The following is an 18,916-nucleotide window of genomic DNA, read 5'->3' on the forward strand; positions in this document are numbered from 1 at the left end:
GGAAGGTAGTCAGAATGTCGTATTTGGTCAATGTCTGGGGTCACCTTGTTTGGCATGCTCAAACTTGGCCAATGATAGATAGATAGATAGATAGATAGATAGATAGATAGATAGATAGATAGATAGATAGATAGATAGATAGATAGATAGATAGATAGATAGATAGATAGATAGATAGATAGATAGATAGATAGATAGATAGATAGATAGATAGATAGATAGATAGATAGATAGACCATTTTTCTGTCCGGTCTTGTACTATTAGGTATTATAAACTTTCTCCCTCGTTGCATTTTTTTTTTGAGCAGCCATACGCTGAAATTCATCTTATCGCAATTCACTCTGCATACTCAAATTTGCTACATATTAAGTTCCATGTGACTGAGAGAAACTCCTTTTTGTCATGACTTATACTCAAGCTGTTTTCAGATAACACATGAGATTTACATCGATTTAAAAGTTTCTACATTCTCGTCTTTTCTTGATCATAAATTGAATTACACCTCATTTAATTCCCACTTTCACACTCTGATTTACTTGTTTTTTATTTACTGGAAAATTAGTTGATTGTTTTTTGTTATTGTTTGACTATACAAAATAAGAACTTTTACAAAGAAACAAAGAATGCTTTGTGACAACCCCCTTGACTAAGAACATTTACGAAGAAACAAAGAACTCAACACCTGTATGCTTTGTGACGACCCCCTTGTATCGATTGTGACGTGTGTGATGCATGTAGCTGGCGAGCGCAGCCTGCCTCGGGCTTATCGCCGGCGTACTGACCGTCCTTCATCTTGTTTTCTCCAGTTGCGACTCTCAGTGAGGTGAATTTGTTTTCTTCTCCTGCTGCGATCCTCAATGAGGCGATTTTGGTCAAACATGTGGATGGGACTCAATTGGTCTCTGTTCATGATTGGCTTATATGGGACATGCGGTTCAGGTAAGCATGTCCTCAATGTTATCCATCACAAAAAATACATACACAGCTAAACACGTTTTTGTCATAAGTGGTCTATTTGCATCATCAATATTTGTTGGCAAAGACGTTTTCACAGAATTCCCTCTTTTAATTTCTTTCCAAAATTCAGGACTATTAAGAGACTGTGCGTTTTCATTTCTCCTAATGAATTGCAGGGCGTATTTGAATTTTTAGTCCAATAGGGGGCCGGGCTTCGGCTTACCTGATAGAGCCTACAGTTTAAAAGCCCTTCACCATGAAACTCCTTTCACTCCAGCCAGGCTTGGCTTTGTTCTTTTTCATTTTAAATAAGGACAGCTGGCTTCTTGAGATAAGGGTGTAGTGGTCTAATTGTTACAATGATAGAATTGCATCGAGTTGCATTTTGCTTGGGCCTCGAGTGGTTAAGTGTGTGATGAACATCAATTAGATTTGAGTTTACTGTCAATGAAATGCATGAAGACCACACATAACTGGTTGTGTCTCGACCCACGCAAGTTAAGATACAGAATTATACCAAGTTATTGAAGGTTAGAAAGTAAAGTTACATGTTTCAGTTTTCATGCGTGCAGTGACGCTTCTAAATTGAATTACTACTAACTACTACTTCTGAGTGCCCCCTCAAAACCAAAAATTGCACAGATGGTATACTAATCCCTCGTTTATCGCGGATAATTGGTTTCAAAATCACCCCGTGATAAGTGAAATCCGCAACGTCGGGTCACCCTCATCTGTACATTTTCTGTGTGTCAATAAATGTATATGAAACCATTTGAGTGCATATGTTATTATAAGAACATTATATAATAGTTTCAAAGGTAAGTAATACATTAATAGTATAACATACAGAAAATATTGTATAAATATTGAACATAGAAATATTAGACGTGTTAGTGTGTGTGTGTAACATATGTAGATGTGACGTTCTGTTGTTAACCTTGTTTAAATAGGGACCTCTAGTGGTCACGAGTTACCATAGCAGCGCTATGCGTATTTTGTAAATGAATATGTAGCTGTAGCTAAATTATACATACTGTAAATATTATTTTAGGACCCTTTTATCGTTATTAAAACGTTTTATAACATGGTACAATACTGTAAATGTTTTCAGAAGTCTTTTATTATAACCACTTATTTAACAAAGTACAACACTGCAAATATGTTTTTAGAACTCTTATTATAACAACATTTTTTGGGCTGGAAAAAATCCACGATGCATTGAAGCCGCGAGGGATCACTGCTCAAAGTATTTATTCCAATTGAGCTTGAATACCACAATATAACTGTAAATATGTTTTCAGAAGTTTTTAATTATAACCACTTATTTTTTAACAAAGTACAACACGGCAAATGTGTTTTTGGAACTCTTATTATAACAACTTTTTTTTTTGGCTGGAAAAAATCTGCGATACAGTGAAGCCGCGATAAACGAACCGCGAAGTAGCGAGGGATCACTGTATGCTCAAAATATTTATTGCAATTGAGCTTGATATACCACAATATGTATAACTATTATACAGACATCTCTCAATGCATACATTTAAATAAATATGCCTTTACAAACTAAATGTCATTAATGTATCATATTAATGTAAGAAATAATTTCATAAATATTAATCATAATAATAATGAAGGGGCAGAAGGGGCCAAAGAAACAATGGTCGTCGTCTCCCCTGACAGTATTGTGCAGTTGGTTGCAATGCCCCCAATGAAGAGCATAAAGAGCAAAAACATGCATCAGTGTGCTCTGATCTGTTCTTCTGATCCCCAAATTGTGCCTTCAGCTGACAACTGTGGTCCAGACTGGCTCGAGTATGACTCCAGCTGCTACAAGAAAGGGGACAGCCCCAACGGTTGGCTGGGGGCCCGGCACCACTGCATTTGGGAGGGCGGTGACCTGGTCTCCATCAACTCCCCAGAAGAGGCGCGATTTGTGAAGGACACCATGGGCAAGGATACCCCGTTCTGGCTGGGAATCTCCAACCAGGTGAGACACAAGCGCAAACAGCCGTGGACTCGGTTGCGACAACTAGCATTGGGTTTTTTCCCCAGGAATGCAACAACATCTCGTGTAGCTTGAAAAGCGGATACCAGGAGATGAGACGGTCCGATCACCACTTTATGACATACGCCAACTGGGAAATGTATCCAGACGGATGGTAAGAAGTCCCAACTTTGCATGCTTTAATCGTCAGGTGGGCACATGTCCATGTTGAAGACAGCCATTCCAGGAAAAAAACAAAAAAGCACAGTCTTCCAGTTTGGCGCGTCTTTTGTTGTATGTCTCGCTTTACACATCTTCTCCCGACAGGATCCCTGAGGTGTTCTGTGCCTACGTCGTCCAAGGGGCTAGGAACCAGTATAACAAGTGGCGCTTTGGATCCTGCGGTTCCTCCTTGGCCTACCTGTGCAAACGTCCGCTGAGTAAGCCTGCATGTCTGTCGTCGAAAGGAGGAAAAAATGCATCTTTTTGTGTAGGATGCCCGGCTGGACGGGGGTGTTCCCCCAAAAGCGATGGTTACGTTTTCGAAGCAGTGTTAAGTGAGTTGGCAGCAGGCTTTTTTCCGCCTTCATCATCTGTCATAGTTTCCTACTCAATGTTTTTCTTTGTGTCCTCAGCTTCCCAGTGTGACAATGACAGCTTCTTGTATAATGATTATTGTTATCATTATGAAAAAGTGAACAAAAGTTGGGAGGATGCCGAAACGTTCTGTCAAGCCCGCGGAGGCCACCTGGCCAGCATGCACTCGGAGGAAGACGGCCAATTCTTGTTTGGTGAGCACCAAGAGGAACCACAGCAATCATCAGTCACACAAAGATGGCATCATTTGCCTGAAGCTCTTCTTGCCCTGAAGCTCTTATTCTCTTTTCCTCAAGATCATAGCACTTCGGTTCATTGGTTGGGACACAAGAAGATGAAGAACAGCAATGACTGGAGAAACAGTGACGGAACAACTTATGTAAGTGATATGCTTAATGCCATTGAAAAAGTCATTTTGCATGAGCTGAGTTGGCAGGTTGCTGGATAAGTTCCAGGGCAGACTGCAGGCATCCGGCACACAATGTTTTAAGGCAGCAAGCAGCCATTTACCAAGTATTGTCGCCCTGACCTCTCATCTTAGACAGTTTTTATCGTCAGGTGAGGTGGCAATTAGGATGTCCAGGAATATATCATGGATGGTGGCTCTGGTCTTTACGTCTTCAGGGTTAGTTGCATTGTGCATGTTTTTTCCTAGTAGAGACAATTGGGTTGAGAAAATGCCAGGAAGGGCACACCGTGCTTCATGTTTTTGGAATGTTCAGAGTACTTTGACAACATGAAACTGATACCAATATGAAACAAAAACGCCATCAATTGAGTGATGGCGGAGGAACCGCGGCGGGAACCCTAGCAGACCAAATGCAGTTGGATAATTCTCGTCCAAAATGTCGCCCGCAGGACTTCGGCCGCGAAATTGAGGACTACAAATTGGGTGAATGTACAGTTGTGCTACGTAATGGAGCGATGGGTGTCAACCAGGACTGCTCCATTCGGCTGCCATTTTTCTGCAAGAAAGGTGCAAAAATCCTGAACTCTCCCTTCGGATGTGTCACACATTTGCTCATATTTGCTTCACTCCCTTTCCCTGCAGCCAAGTGCGGAGGGCCTCGACAGCTACCATCATTAGTTGGCCTACCGGGTAGGTGGGCAGGCGTCTTCCACTGCCGTCGTTGACACACCTCTCAAGCACCGTCTCACTCGCAGACTGGAATCACAAATGCGGCTGGTGGTTGGACAACCCCTACAGTGACTTCTGCTACCTGATTAGGCGCCAGCCCATGGTGACCTGGGAGGAGGCGGAAGAAACCTGCCAAAGCTTTGGAGGGAACCTGCTCAGTATCGCGGACTCGCACGAACAATCCTTCATACACGGTAGGCGGCCATCGGCCACAACATGAGCGACATCAAACCAAACGACAAGCTAAAGTAAAACGAAAAGGCGTATGTAGTAGATATGGTAGGGTTTTTAATAAAAAATTCAAAACAAGAACTTACAGCAAATTGCCTGCAGAATTTGAGTCATGAGTCGGCCAACAGTCTAGATTGCTGTCCAAAATCATTAAAATCTCCTATTACCCTGTTACCCTATTACTAAACCAGAAATTGGAAAATGAATTGCGAGATGTAAGATATGCTTTTGTTTTAACAATTTGAATTATACCCATAAACGTAGATAATTATGAGTAAGAGACACTGGCCTGATACAGAATAAAACACTATAGTGGTTCAGATGATCGGGTTTGTAAGTAGAAACGTTTGAAAATAGAGAGGAATCACTAAGAGCAAAACGTGCATGCCAGACCATCCGAAAAGATCGGGTTTGTAAGTAGAAACGTTTGAAAATAGAGAGGAATCACTAAGAGCAAAACATGCATGCCAGACCATCCGAAAAGGCACACTTTTTTGCCCAATTATTCTATAATTGGACAAGATGTATGCTTTATCCATAGCTTATAGTTTAGGCTTGATCCATGGGCTGTGATATAACTAAAAGATGAAACGGTTTGAACACAAACAGACTCCCATTTGGTACATTCGATCGAAAAAAGGATTTTCCGAATCAAATTGTCTTTTTGGTGACACCCCTACTATAGATACAAAAGCACCTGCCGTATAGCGTATGTTTCTGTGAACAGTTGTACTTTCTTGTTTAGCGATGTTAGGATTCATAGGAAATAGATTTTAATTGCTTAAAATAAACATGCATCCATGTACAAAATAAAAGAATCGAGTCAATATTTTAGCCAAAGGGTTTTCTACTCAACCAGCAGGTAAGGCACACATGCTCGAGTGTTTCCTTGCTTGAGTTGGGCAAACAACTGTGGCAGGCTGCTGAAGGTACCGTATTTTCCGCTAAGGCGCACCTAAGAACCTCAAATTTTCTCAAAAGCCGACAGTGCGCCTTATAATCAGGTGCGCCTTATATATGGACCAGTATTGAGCCACTACAGCAGGCGTTTCCAAAGTCCGGCCTGTGGGCCAAATGTATATATCTTATATATGGACAAAGTTTTAAAATGGGCCATTCATTGAATGTGCGCCTTTTAATCCGGGGCGCCTTATATATGGACAAAGTTTTAAAACGGGCCATTCATTGAAGGTGCGCCTTATAATCCGATGCGCCTTATGTGTGCGGAAAATACGGTGCGTTTTGTTGGTCGTAAGTAGAGCAGACAAGAAAAGGAATACTTTGTCATCAATTTTATGTGATAACATTACATGACGGCTTAGCCTCTTGTTCCGAAGAACATTCAAATGTTAAAAGAAACTGGGCATCACGGTTTTAGGAAATTGAATCGAATAACAATCTGCAACTGAAATTGAACATTAAATGGAATCTTGGTCAACATCCCTCTTTATCCATGTTCTTCTTTGATCCAAAAGGTATCAAGACCCTGGCGGGCATTGACTGGATGTGGTTGGGCACTAAATCCCCATTGCATGTACTCTCCAAGTGGACTGATGGATCACCGGTCAGTTACGTCAAGTTGAAGAAGACAGGTCGGTCTGAAAGCATGTCTGACGTGTCATCAATTTTATGTGATAACATTACATGACGGCTTAGCCTCTTGTTCCGAAGAACATTCAAATGTTAAAAGAAACTGGGCATCACGGTTTTAGGAAATTGAATCAAATAAAAATCTAAAACTGAAATTGAACATTAACTGGAATCATCAAGACCCCATTGAAGGAATTAAGGTGGGCTGATGGATCACCATTTACTTACCTCCGCTTAAGCAAGAAAGGTCGGTCTGAAAGCATGGCTGATGTTTGTCGGCTGCTGTTTAGAGGAGCGCTGAGATCTTGTCTCCCTCCAGCACAATACGACTGTGTTGCGTTTCACGACAACTGGGCACATTGCGGTTGCAACAACCAGCTAGGCTACATCTGCAAGAGAATAGGACAAGGAAAAGGTAAGAGGAGACACTCCAGCGACGGTAATCAAGCATTGACGTCCATCTTTGCCTTTCCTCTTGCAGGAGTGAAACAATCTTTGGCTTCTGACAGCGGTAAGTCGCCTGGAAATGAAATTTTGTCCCGAATATAAGATGATGATGTTTGCATTGAAATAAGACTGAGGTCGTCTTATATTGGGAGTCTAGCCATTATACCGATTTTCACTTGTGCGCAGCGGTAAATTAAAGGTTGCTGGTATCGACTGAGTATGTTGCTGTGATCGTGTGTGTCCTTGACACAAAGCGAGTACCGTTTTTTTCCATGTGTAATGCGCCCCCATCTATAATACGCACCCTAAAAATGGCATGTTGATGCTGGAAAAAAGCCTGTACCCATGTATGATACGCACCCAAATTTTGACTCCTACTTAAGTCCGTAAACGTAAAATTATTTCAGAAAAAATATCATCTTTGGGAACAACCGGATGTTATTCTGCCGGTCAGTATCACTGCGCATGCGCTAGCAAACTCAATAGCGAAGAAATGTTTCGGATTTGTGTAGGGTACATTGTGACAGCAAACGAGCAGGTGATCGAGCAAGCGTCTGATACGAGAGCATTGTGTTCGTATGGAGCGTGTTTGAAGTGAACAGCAGAGAAGAAAGCGCATCTGTAATGGCAGCCTCCGTATGATATCCGGATAAAAAAAAAAAAATAATTTAAAAAAATCTGTACCCATGTATAATGCGCACCCCAGATTTTAGGACAATAAATTAGTTAAATTTTGCGCATTATACATGGGAAAAAACGGTATATACATTTCATTGTTACTACTGTCCATTGTTGTGCCGTTTGTCCGATCGCGGTTTGCTTCGTGTGCGCGCCGCTGATTGAAGCTCCGGCGCGCTCCTTTAAATTTGCCTTGCATCGTACGAGTAGCCGTTACGCAGCAGCACGGCCAGCAAATGTATTTTGTGGTCTCGATCGATGACTTATGTTTGGTGTGTTGCCAAGAGTATTTCATTTATGGTTATTTATTGATTTATTTTTATTGCCAATAATTCAGTAAAGCAATCAAAACTCAACCACGTTTTCCCTCCTGTGTTCTGACCGACACCCGGGGGTGAAAAGAGCATAACCATCCGAGCCAACCCTCTATACCAGGGGTGCTCAATACGTCGATCGCGATCGACCAGTCGCTCGCGATCGACCAGTCGCTCGCCAAGCTACTACTGGTTGATCGCATGACGTTTAAATAAAAAAAAATAAAAAATTGCTGTATGCTAGAATCCAGCCCATCGCTTGATTGACATACAGGTAGGCCTGTTGCCATTGGGCCAACGTAACCAAGTCAAGGCCCGGACCTTTCAATTTGCCTAAGACAAGAAAAAATGTGCAAGATAAATTTAGTTTGTCTTGCAAGGACAGAAATGGCCAAATTTGCGGGTGGACCCGCGAGCTGCCCCAATGGCGGCCCCTGAGGCCCACATGTGGAACTGCACAAAGAGCAAAACCGTGTGTGCTCTGATCTATCCACCTGATCTCCAAATTGTCTTTCAGCCAACCAGTGTGCTCCTGGGTGGCTTATGTACGGCACCAGCTGCTACAAGAAGGTGGAGGCCCCCAATGGTTGGCTGGGGGCCCGGCATCACTGTTTGTGGGAGGGCGGCGACCTGATCTCCATCAACTCCTCAAGCGAGGCGCAATTTGTGATGAAAACCATGGGCAAGGAGACCCCGTTCTTCTGGATTGGACTCTCCAACCTGGTGAGGAGGAAGCGCAAGCGGCTGTGTATAGCGACAACTGCCATTGTTTTTCTCCCCCAGAAATGCGATGTCTGGTGTCGCTTTGAAGGCGGCAAACGGCGCCTAACCTGGTCCAATGGCCTGGGAGTAGATTACCAGAACATTGCAAAACATCATCCTTGGACGTAAGAAGTCCCAACTTTGCATACTTTTGTCATGTGGGCACACATTAAGGTTCTGGAACCAATTCTGAAGACGGCCACTCAAGGAAAAACGACTGCAAAATCTTCAGTTTGGCCCGTTTTCTCCTGACAGATTGGATGTTTCATCCTGCGCCTACGTCAACCAAGGAGGAAGGGGTCAGACTGGCATGTGGAGGTCTGGTTCCTGCGGTTCCTCATTACCCTACATGTGCAAACGGCCGCTGAGTAAGCCTGCACGTGTCTTCATGTTGCTGTTGAAAGGAGAAAAGAAACGCATCTTTTTGTGCAGAATGCCCGGCTGGAAAGACGTGTTCCCCCAAAGGCGACGGCTACAAAGCAGTGGCAAGTGAGTTTGCAGCATGCTTTTTTCCGCCGTCATGGTTTCCTCCTAAATGCATTATTTGTGGTTTCAGCTTCTGACTGCAACGATGGCAACTTCCTGTATGGCGATCATTGCTATAATTACCAGAAGATCTACAAAAGTTGGGAGGAAGCCGAGAAGTTCTGTCTCACCCGGGGAGGCCACCTGGTCAGTGTCCATTCCAAGAAAGAGACCAGATTTGTGTTTGGTGAGCACCAAGAGGAACAGCCGTAGTCGTCAGTCCCACAAAGCTGCCCTCTCTTCAGAATCTCTTGTTCTTTTCCTTAAGATCACGCAAGGGGTTTGATTCCTTGGCTTGGACTAAGGAAAAACCATACACACGAGTGGAGTGACGGAACAGTTTATGTAAGTGAACATTTCTCAAGAGCTGGCGCGGTAATCAATAGCAACTCAGAAAAAATGCCGCTTGAGGCTTCAACTTTTGGATTGTTTTAGGGGGTAAAGGACACAAAACATGTTGCGAGTGATTGCGGAAGAAGGGCGGTGGTAAGCAAAGCAAGCATAACATGTTAATGTCGTTCGCAGGACTACAAAGAGTGGGAACGCAAACAACCTGCGAAGTGCGCATGCCCCAATTCTTGGGGGGAGTTAACTGCCTGCCCCTGCACGGGAGAGCGGCCATTTGTCTGCAAAACAGGTGTAAACATCCCAAGCGCTCCCTTTGGACGGACGTGTCACCCATTTGCTCATATTTGCTTCCCTCTCCCCTTCCCTGCAGCCAAGCTCCGAAGCTTTCCACAGCTCCCACCATTAATTGGTCAAGCAGGTAGGTGGGTGGGCGTCCCACACTGCCGCCGCAGACATGCCGTCTGCCCCGTTTCCAAGCGCTGTCTGCTCGCAGGCTGGACTGACAAATGCGGCTGGTGGCTGGACGGCCTCTCCGGCGACTTTTGCTACCTGGTTGACCACTGGCCCAAGACCTGGCAGAAGGCGGAAGACGACTGCAATCGCCTCGGAGGGAACCTGCTCAGCATCACAGACTTGCCCGAGCAGAACTTCCTACACGGTAGGCTAGTCATTCATTTGCGTAAAACTAAACCGATGACTTCCAATTCATTCACTGTATGGCACTGTAGGAAGATAAGAAAATAGATGATGATAATAAAGTACAAGTAAACCTGAGATATAAAATGCTAACACTATAGACACCCCTTCTGTTGTGCCCACCATTAAAGCAAAACGAAGGCCGGCATGCGTAATGTGAATGGCAAGATTTTCTTGGTTGTTTTTTTGTGTGGCATCATTTTCATTATTTTTGTTGCAGTTTTGTCACAGCTGTGCCAAACCCATAAAGTTGTATTGCATTCTGTGAGACGCTTTGGAATCTTCCATGTTCCCCTTTGATCCAAAGGTTACACCAAGGCTCTGGCCATGGAGGGTAATGCCTCTCTGTGGTTGGGTGCCAGAACCCCATTGTACGAAGATGACAGCATGTGGACTGACAAATCACCGTGGAAGAAAATCAAAACGGTTGGAGGTCAGTCTGAAAGCGCGTCTGATGCAATTTGCAGAAAGGCTGGAGCGCTCAGGATCTCCTGTCTCCTTGCAGGTGACATGAACTCAACTCAAAGATGTCTTTCCATGGCCACTGGCAGCGGTGACTGGAAGGTCGACAAGTGCGACAATAAGAAAGACTATATCTGCAAGAAAAAAGGTAAGACGTGACATTCCACCGACTGTCATCACGTTTTGACGACAACCTTTGCCTTTCCTCTTGCAGGAGTGGCGAAGAAAATACCTTCATCGTCTCCTAAAGGTGGTAAGTCACCTGCAACTGAAAAGATGCGAGACAAAAAATCATGACGCGCGTGTCTCTCAATGGACACTGTCATCACGTGTTTCTTTCCTCTTGCAGGAGTGGGGAGCGGAGTGGGGAAGAAAAAACCTTCGTCATCTAACCGTGGTAAGTCACCTGCGACTTGAAAAGATGCGAGACAAAAATGACACGTGTCTCACAATGTACAAGTGTGCCTTATAAGGTACGTTTTCGGGAATCATTCAAAAATGAAAACCAAGTCAAGGCCTGGACCTTCCAATTTGGCTGAGACAAGACAAAATGTGCAAAACAAGTTTTGCTTTGTCCAGACAAAATGGTGGACTTGCACCAGTGGCGCTGCCATTGTGGAACTGCACAAAGATCAAAAAACACATGTGCTCTGATCTGTCTGCCTGATCCACAAATAGTGCCTTCAGCCAACCGGTGCGCTCTTGGGTGGCTTGAGCACGGCACCAGCTGCTACAAGAAGGTGGAGGCCCCCAACGGTTGGCTGGGGGCCCGGCATCACTGTGTCTGGGAGGGCGGCGACCTGGTCTCCATTAACTCCTCAGCCGAGGAACAATTTGTGAAGGACATCATGGGCGAGAAGACACCGTTCTGGCTGGGACTCTCCAACCAGGTGAGACGGAAGCGCAAGCGGCTGTAAACTCTTTCGTGAAAACTGGCAATGCCCCCCTCCCTCCAGATATGCGACGACGTTTGGTGTCGCTTCAAAGGCGGAAGCCAGAATTTGAGCTGGTCCGATGGCCAGATGAGGTCACGCACCAACTGGATTTTAAATCATACTGAAATGTAAGAAGTCTTTGCATGTTTTAATTGTCAGGAGGACACGCTTTAACGTCCTGGAACTGACTTCCAAAAAGGTTTCTGCTGCCGTTTTATTGGAAAGGAGGGAAAACCCTCCTGTTTGTCCCTTTTTTGGCTGTGTGTCTCACTTTTCTCGACAGAACCAACGTTACTTCCTGCGCCTACGTCAACCAAGGGGCTTGGAGTCAGCCTGGCAAGTGGCGCTCTGGATCCTGCGATTCCTCCTTGGACTACGTGTGCAAACGTCCGCTGAGTAGGCCTGCACGTCCGTCGTCACGTTGACCTTGAAAGAAGAAAAGTGCAACCGCATATTTTTGTGCAGAGTGCCCGGCTGGAAAGACGTGTTCCCCCAAAGGCGACGGCTACAAAGCAGTGGCAAGTGAGTTTGCGGCATGCTTTTTTCCGCAGTCATGGTTTCCTCCTAAATGCATTTTTTGCGGTTTCAGCTTCTGACTGCAACGATGGCAACTTCCTGTATGGCGATCATTGCTATAATTACCAGAAGATCTACAAACGTTGGGAGGAAGCCGAGAGGTTCTGTGTCGCGCGGGGAGGCCACCTGGCCAGCCTCCACTCCAAAGAAGAGGCCCGATTTGTGTATGGTGAGCACGAAGAGGAACCGCCGCAGTCGTCAGTCCCACAAAGCTGAAGCTCTTCTTGCCCTGAAGCTCTTGTTCTCCTTACTTTACTGAAGATCACTCGCAAAGTCAACATTCGTCTTTTGTGGGACTCAAGAATAAGACGAAGAATGCCTACAAATGGAGTGACGGAACAGCTTTTGTAAGTAAAATGCTTAAAGCCTCATTTTGTACGAACTGAACTAGAAAAGTCAATTTTGGGCAGAACAACATTTTGTTGAATTACCAGGAAAAAAAAATCATCCTGAATTGTCATAATGTGGCAAGAACGCAAACATTTCATTGGAAGGTGGAGGGTAAACGACCTAGAACCTCGTTGCGAGCGATTACGGAGGAAGGGCGGTGGGAAGCAAAGCAAGCATAACATGTTCATGTCGTTCGCAGGACTACAAAGAGTGGGAAAAGACCACAAAGAACACCACTGGGGAATGTGCATTCCCAAATTCTGTTGGGCAGCTCAGTGCCTGCCCCTGCACAAAAGACCGGCCATTCGTCTGCAAAACAGGTGCAACATCACGAGCGCCCCTTTTGGATTCTCAAGTACTTGCTTACATTCGCTACCCTCTCCCTCTCTGTAGCTAAACGCAGAGGGCCTCAACAGCTGCCACCATTAGTTGGCCAACTGGGTAGGTGGGCTGGTGTCTTCCACTGCCGCCGCCGTTGACACACCTCTCAAGCGCCGTCTCTCTCACTCAGACTGGACTGACAAATGCGGCTGGTGGTTGGACAACCCCTACATTGACTACTGCTACCTGCTCGACCACCAGGCCAGGAGGACCTGGAAGCAGGCTCAAGACGACTGCCAACGCTTAGGAGGGAACCTGCTCACCATTGCCAATGCTTACGAGCAGGCCTTTGTACATGGTAGGCAGCCTTCCGATGGCTTCCCAATAAGTTTGTCGTATAAGTGTCCCATGGTTCATGTCACACGGTCCTTAGCGCTACTCAGTACCAGCACAGGGGGCTGCTTTTTGCTTGCTGCCTTCATTCTTTGTGATCAAAACCTCCAAGTTATGAGGTCAAAGAGTGCAGCTGCCATTTTTTTGGTTAGAATGAGAAACCTGCGTTAAATCGAGAGCTTTCCGTCTTGCCTCAGCTCCTTCTGCACCACGACAGACCTTTAGAGACTTTAGCTCCAGCACAAGGCTGATGGCGCAATGAGTGGTTTAGTAAAGTGTGCCTCTGGAGGATATTTCCAACTGTTGTTCCATGTTTGCCTCGGGTCCAAAGTTTACATCAAGGCTCTGGCAATTAAGCCATCCCTGTGGATGGGCGCCACTGACACCAAATGGATTGACGGAACCAGGATCACTTACTCCAAATGGAGTGCAGGTCGGTCTGAACGCATGCTCGTTGGCCGCTGTAGAGGAGCGCTTAGATCTTGTCTCCCTCCAGGTAACGCCAAAGGGGCGAAATGTTTTACCTTTCTGACTGGTAGCGGCTACTGGAAAGCTGACACTTGCGACAACCAGCGAGGCTACATCTGCAGGAAAAGTGGATAAAGATAAGGTAAGATGAGACACTCCAGCGACGGTCATCGCATGTTGACGTCCGTCTTTGCCTTTCCTTTTGCAGGAGGGCAACAACCTTTGACGTCTTCTAATGGCAGTAAGTCACCTGCAACTGAATTGTTTGGTTCAGACCAAAAGCGTACTTCATTTTTTTCGTTTGATACGGTTCCCATTCATACATTTTGCAAGTGAAGTATATTTTGTAAACTAGGGTGACCAGACGTCCTACTTTTGAGCCCTACAAAAAATGTCGGAGGGAAATTTGAAAATCGTCCGGCATTTTGTTGGGACTGCCTCAAACATAATACATGTTACATTGTCAATAGAATTGCCACTCCGTTCCATTTCACTCAATTCCAGATTTTTCTGTATCACGTTCAAATTCCTGTGCTTTCGCTAGGGTCGTGATCCTTAGGAAGCTGAGTGCTTGACATGCAAGGCAAATAAAGGTGCCAATGCACCCTGCAAGAGGAGGACTGAAGAGGAGCCCTTTTTTTTTTTTCTTCAAATGCAGCACCGATGGCCGTATTTCTTTTCTTTATTTTACCGAGTGTACCACTTAAAAAGTAAATGATGTCAGCGTACACAGGTTTTTGTTAGTGGAAATATGTTTAGGTTATTGTATATATGTTTTGTGTTGTTCGGGCCAATAAATAACGTGGGCCTTGAATCATACTGATAGGTAAGAAGTCCCAACTTTCCATGCTTTAATTGTCAGAGGAAGTTCTGGAACTAACTTCCAAAAAGGCTTCTGCTGACGTTTTATTGGAAAGGAGTATATATAGTCTAGTATTCATATTATTCCAATTTACCATGCATTATCATTCTGTTTGATTTACCATGCATTATTATCATTGATTGATTTACCATGCATTATGATTGTTTGATTTACCATGCATTATTGTTATTGTTTGATTTACCATGCGTTATTCTTTGATTTACTATGTATTATTATTATGTTGGATTTACCATGCATCATTATTCAGTTTGATTTACCATGCGATATTATTATCCTGTTATTTTCCATGCATTATTATTGGTTTTAATTACCATGTGTTGTTATTATTCCGTTTAATATACCATGCATTATTATTTTGTTTGATTTACAATGCGTTATTATTCTGTTTATTTACCATGCATTATTCTGTTTTGATTTACCATGCGTGATTATTAGTCTAATTTACCATACCACCTTCCACCTGTTATTTTACCTTGTATATTTGTCCAAATAAATGCAAATAAAATAAAAGACATTTGATGTTCCAGTTAACTCGTTGAATAGTTTACTGATTATAACAAACAATTGTAAAGAGTCACATGTAGTTGTGGTAGCAAGAAGAAGAAAAAAAAGCCAAAAACCATTGTAACTCCTTAAGTCATCCTTTGTCGCACTAAGTGGGCATGGGTTAGAATTGCCTGGGCGACCCATTCCTAATCAGCTATTTGAGGGCAGTTTCAGCAATGTGCTGGTGCCAAATGTTTGCATCGCTTGTTTCCATGCTGTTCGGTCAGAAATGTTTGACGCTCATGTCGGGAAACAGACTGCCGCGTTCCTGGAATAATTGAGCTCACGCAAATGACTACGATTTCCTCCCATGCTGTCAAAAGAGGCCGGACGCATGCGTGTGTGTACGTGTGCTTGTGTGTTCTGTCTACTCACAGAAATCCCATCTAATGGTTAAAAATAGTGCATTCGATGTTACATTGAGTGATGGGTCTCATGTGTAAAATACAATAACATGCAAGGTGCTTTTTTTTCCTAACCGGTGCAGATCATAGAGGCGCATGCATCTTGATGATGCTTAATGATATCCTTGGCCCATTTTAGGTTTTGGAGTACTACCTACAATTAGCCCGGTGGCAGAGTTTAGAGCAGAAGTTGTTCTATTTTTCATGTGGAGTCAACTTTCCCACCCCAAGAGGCTGTATGATAAGTATTGCGTGTGGAATTCATCATCTCTTTTGCAGCAAAAACCAAGTGAGGGGGACCTGTTATTCTTCACCCCGCAGTCATTTCAAATAGAAGTCTTGCACGCACACTCAGTTTCTCACGTTTTGTTAACATGTGCACTCACCACCCCATAACAGTAAGGATGACCAAAGGTTCTAAACAAAATCATGACATGCCCTATTTGTGTCAGTTCTTGATTTAAGGAGCTAGAGAATTCTTCATTTTCTAAATATCTCAGATAAAAAAATGGGAAAAATTTTAATGGCAGTCTGTTTTTGCTTACATTCATATCTATGGATGATTTAGTAAAGGTCACTGACATGGGGCACATGGGTAAGAGGTCTCCCTTGAGGACCACATGAGTAGCCTGTGGACCTGTCAAAAGTATGTCATCAGTGATGGGACATTGTGATTTCCTAAGAATGAATTGAAGTGATAGTTTGAGAATATTAGAAGCCGTAGATATTTATAGAAATGAAGTGTTGCATTTTCAATTTTTTCCTCATTCCTAAATTGTTGATCATCAATGTGATTAAGATGCAAGGAGGATCTCAGAAGAAATATAAAAGCCTGTCATGCTATCAAAATGAGGAATTCATACAAAAGCATCACTGTTCCACTTTATATAGACCACAACTGAATGAGTAAAATGTAAAAAGAAAAATATTAGAAACTTGATATGTAAGGGAAATCTGCCCCTTTCGTGCATCTGCAAGGGCCTTGTCAGCAAAAACACCAGACGAGTGCCTCTTCTGGTGCTGCTAACAAAGCAGAAATCAGTGCCTGTTAACATGAATTTGATCAATGGACTTTACAGGCAGAATAGATGAATCATTTGGTTAGCGGGGCAGGCACACACACACACACACACACACACACAAAGTGTGAGTTTGGGAAAGGGGAGTTAATCTGTCTGGCTGACTGAAGCCCAGGAGGTGTCTGCAGGGTGCTTATCAGGCACATGGAGAGCAACTGGCTATGAGATGAATGGTAAATGATGCTATGTTTTGCTTTAAAGCAACTGCCTCCTTCGTTCCTTCCTTCCTTCCTTCCTTCCTTCCTTCCTTCCTTCCTTCCTTCCTTCCTTCCTTCCTTCCTTCCTTCCTTCCTTCCAACGCCTGTGGGGACAAACGCTACAGAAAATGGATAGATGTGTTAGAAAAGGCAAAAATGAACATGCATGCAAATGTTAGCGTGCCCTGGACTCTGCAGTATTACACTTTACTACTAACCTAGTATGTTGTAGTTTCACTTTGATGCTGGGGTTCGTTTTCTCCTCGTTTCAAATAAAATGTATCCATTGAGATACAGTGGCACCCCGCTAGGCCACGTCACTTGTGCCGTTCAACCACCTTGCTATTATTCCCAGGTCATCATGGTAATGATAAAAGCCATACTCGACATTTGTTGATGTAATTTTTCTCAGTTTGACAAAAATATGTCACAGACATGTTATTAAGATACCTGGGATTTGTTTTTAAAATGTGCTTTTTTGCAATTTTCTCTTGTACACACCTCGTGCAGCGAAAACTAAACTAAACAAAGGTTTTTGTTGAATGAAATGAATTTTATTTCATCAAGTAGTTGCAGGAAATAAAATCATCTGGAACAAGGTACATTTTAAAGTCGACTCCATAGTTTATTACAGCTGTATTTTCTTCAAATAGTATATTGTTAGTGATGCTATCAGCATTGTTGGGAACATATTGTGACAAATATGTGATTTCTCAAGTCATGAAGTTAATTTGGGAGAGGAGTGTTTCTCTTTTGCTATCGTTTCATCATGTGCTTGGCTTGTCAATTCGCACGAGAGAGGTGCTGTGACCTTGACGGTGTTCTGCACATAAAAGTGCAAATGAAGAAAGCTCTGAATGTGCAAACGCTGTTATGAAAAACACCTTTTTGAGTTTTATGCACCATTTCATCTGCCATTCAGCGCCGACAGGTACGTAACTTGAAGGAAATTGAATGGAGTCTTGGTATTCGGGGTGGAGAGAAAAAACAAGGAGAAAACAGATTTATTTTGCTTTGTTTTGTTCCTTCGCAAAAAGGTACGTCAGCTGAAATGAAGAGGATCAGAATGCAACCTTATTTGTTGTAACCGCGGTAGTTTCTCAAAATGACAGCTTATAGATAAATGCAGCTCTTTGAATAATGCGCCAAACATCCAATCATACCTCTCAAACGTTTCGTAAAGCCCTCAACTATGGCTTCACATTCAGTTCTATTGCCAATGTCATAAAGCTAAATATATAACTAGGAACAGCTCTCAGTATGTTAAACATATTGGATCAGTGGTGTCCAAACAATGGTACAGGGGCCAATTCGGGACCAGTCATTCATTTTTCAGCAGCCTGCGGCATATACCCTAAATGACAACTGGTCAAGTTCAATTCAGGGGTGACTATAGTCTAATTTGATATCGGGCTGTTGGCCACCTCAACATCTTGAAAATTCCTTAATTCGCCGTCTAACTTTTAACAGAGAGGTCTTCTGTCGCAATTTAACTTGACAATAAATAAAATGTAATTTTATTTACTTGATTGATTTCAGCATGTTTAATAAGATAAAGCCGACTAGCTTCATACTGGCCCTCAAGTCCTTCCATTTTTCTTGCCTCCTGTATTTGCTACTGGACTGCATACCCCCCCTCCCCCTCCCCCCAATACTGCAATTGTGATTTAATATTGTGATTATTTTTTCAAAGTCATCTTCCTAACAAACACAAGTAATGAAGTAATTTGCACAATCAGCTTTTACGACTTGAAAATATATCACTACACTGCGATGTGGACTTGAATTTGATTAATTGGTAATACTAATCATTTGGAATCGGATAACGGTTCACAGTATATCGTTTAGAATCCGACGGAATCCACGGTTTCTTTCGTCAGCAACGTGAACCGATGACTTTAGAGTATATTTGAGCAAGAGCACATGGTGATTAACACGTAGGAGGATTCTCACTGGCGCCGACATTTCTATAAACCCAACAGTAGTCGGCCGGC

At 43.4% G+C, this 18,916-nt stretch overlaps 1 protein-coding gene across 1 annotated transcript; it reads left to right on the plus strand.

The window, feature by feature from the left end:
- Positions 1-2,615: 2,615 nt before the first annotated feature.
- On the plus strand, positions 2,616-15,623 carry LOC119115068 (secretory phospholipase A2 receptor-like). The gene is made up of 36 exons (XM_037239245.1): positions 2,616-2,637; positions 2,743-2,945; positions 3,011-3,102; positions 3,177-3,499; positions 3,578-3,733; positions 3,836-3,918; positions 4,398-4,515; positions 4,591-4,638; positions 4,704-4,871; positions 6,384-6,500; positions 6,818-6,913; positions 6,980-7,009; positions 8,455-8,660; positions 8,721-8,824; positions 8,955-9,067; positions 9,132-9,188; positions 9,256-9,411; positions 9,493-9,569; positions 9,750-9,861; positions 9,943-9,990; positions 10,066-10,230; positions 10,576-10,701; positions 10,774-10,878; positions 10,945-10,983; positions 11,409-11,620; positions 11,687-11,793; positions 11,949-12,061; positions 12,131-12,187; positions 12,255-12,410; positions 12,503-12,588; positions 12,831-12,951; positions 13,025-13,072; positions 13,143-13,310; positions 13,677-13,955; positions 14,022-14,054; positions 14,358-15,623. Exons 1-34 carry the CDS (start codon positions 2,616-2,618, stop codon positions 13,946-13,948), a joined length of 4,104 nt encoding a protein of 1,367 aa, XP_037095140.1. The 3' UTR covers positions 13,949-13,955; positions 14,022-14,054; positions 14,358-15,623.
- The last annotated feature ends 3,293 nt before the right edge of the window (positions 15,624-18,916 follow it).

The sequence above is a fragment of the Syngnathus acus genome, chromosome 21 (assembly GCF_901709675.1).
Source record: "Syngnathus acus chromosome 21, fSynAcu1.2, whole genome shotgun sequence".
NCBI classification, from domain to species: Eukaryota; Metazoa; Chordata; class Actinopteri; order Syngnathiformes; family Syngnathidae; genus Syngnathus; species Syngnathus acus.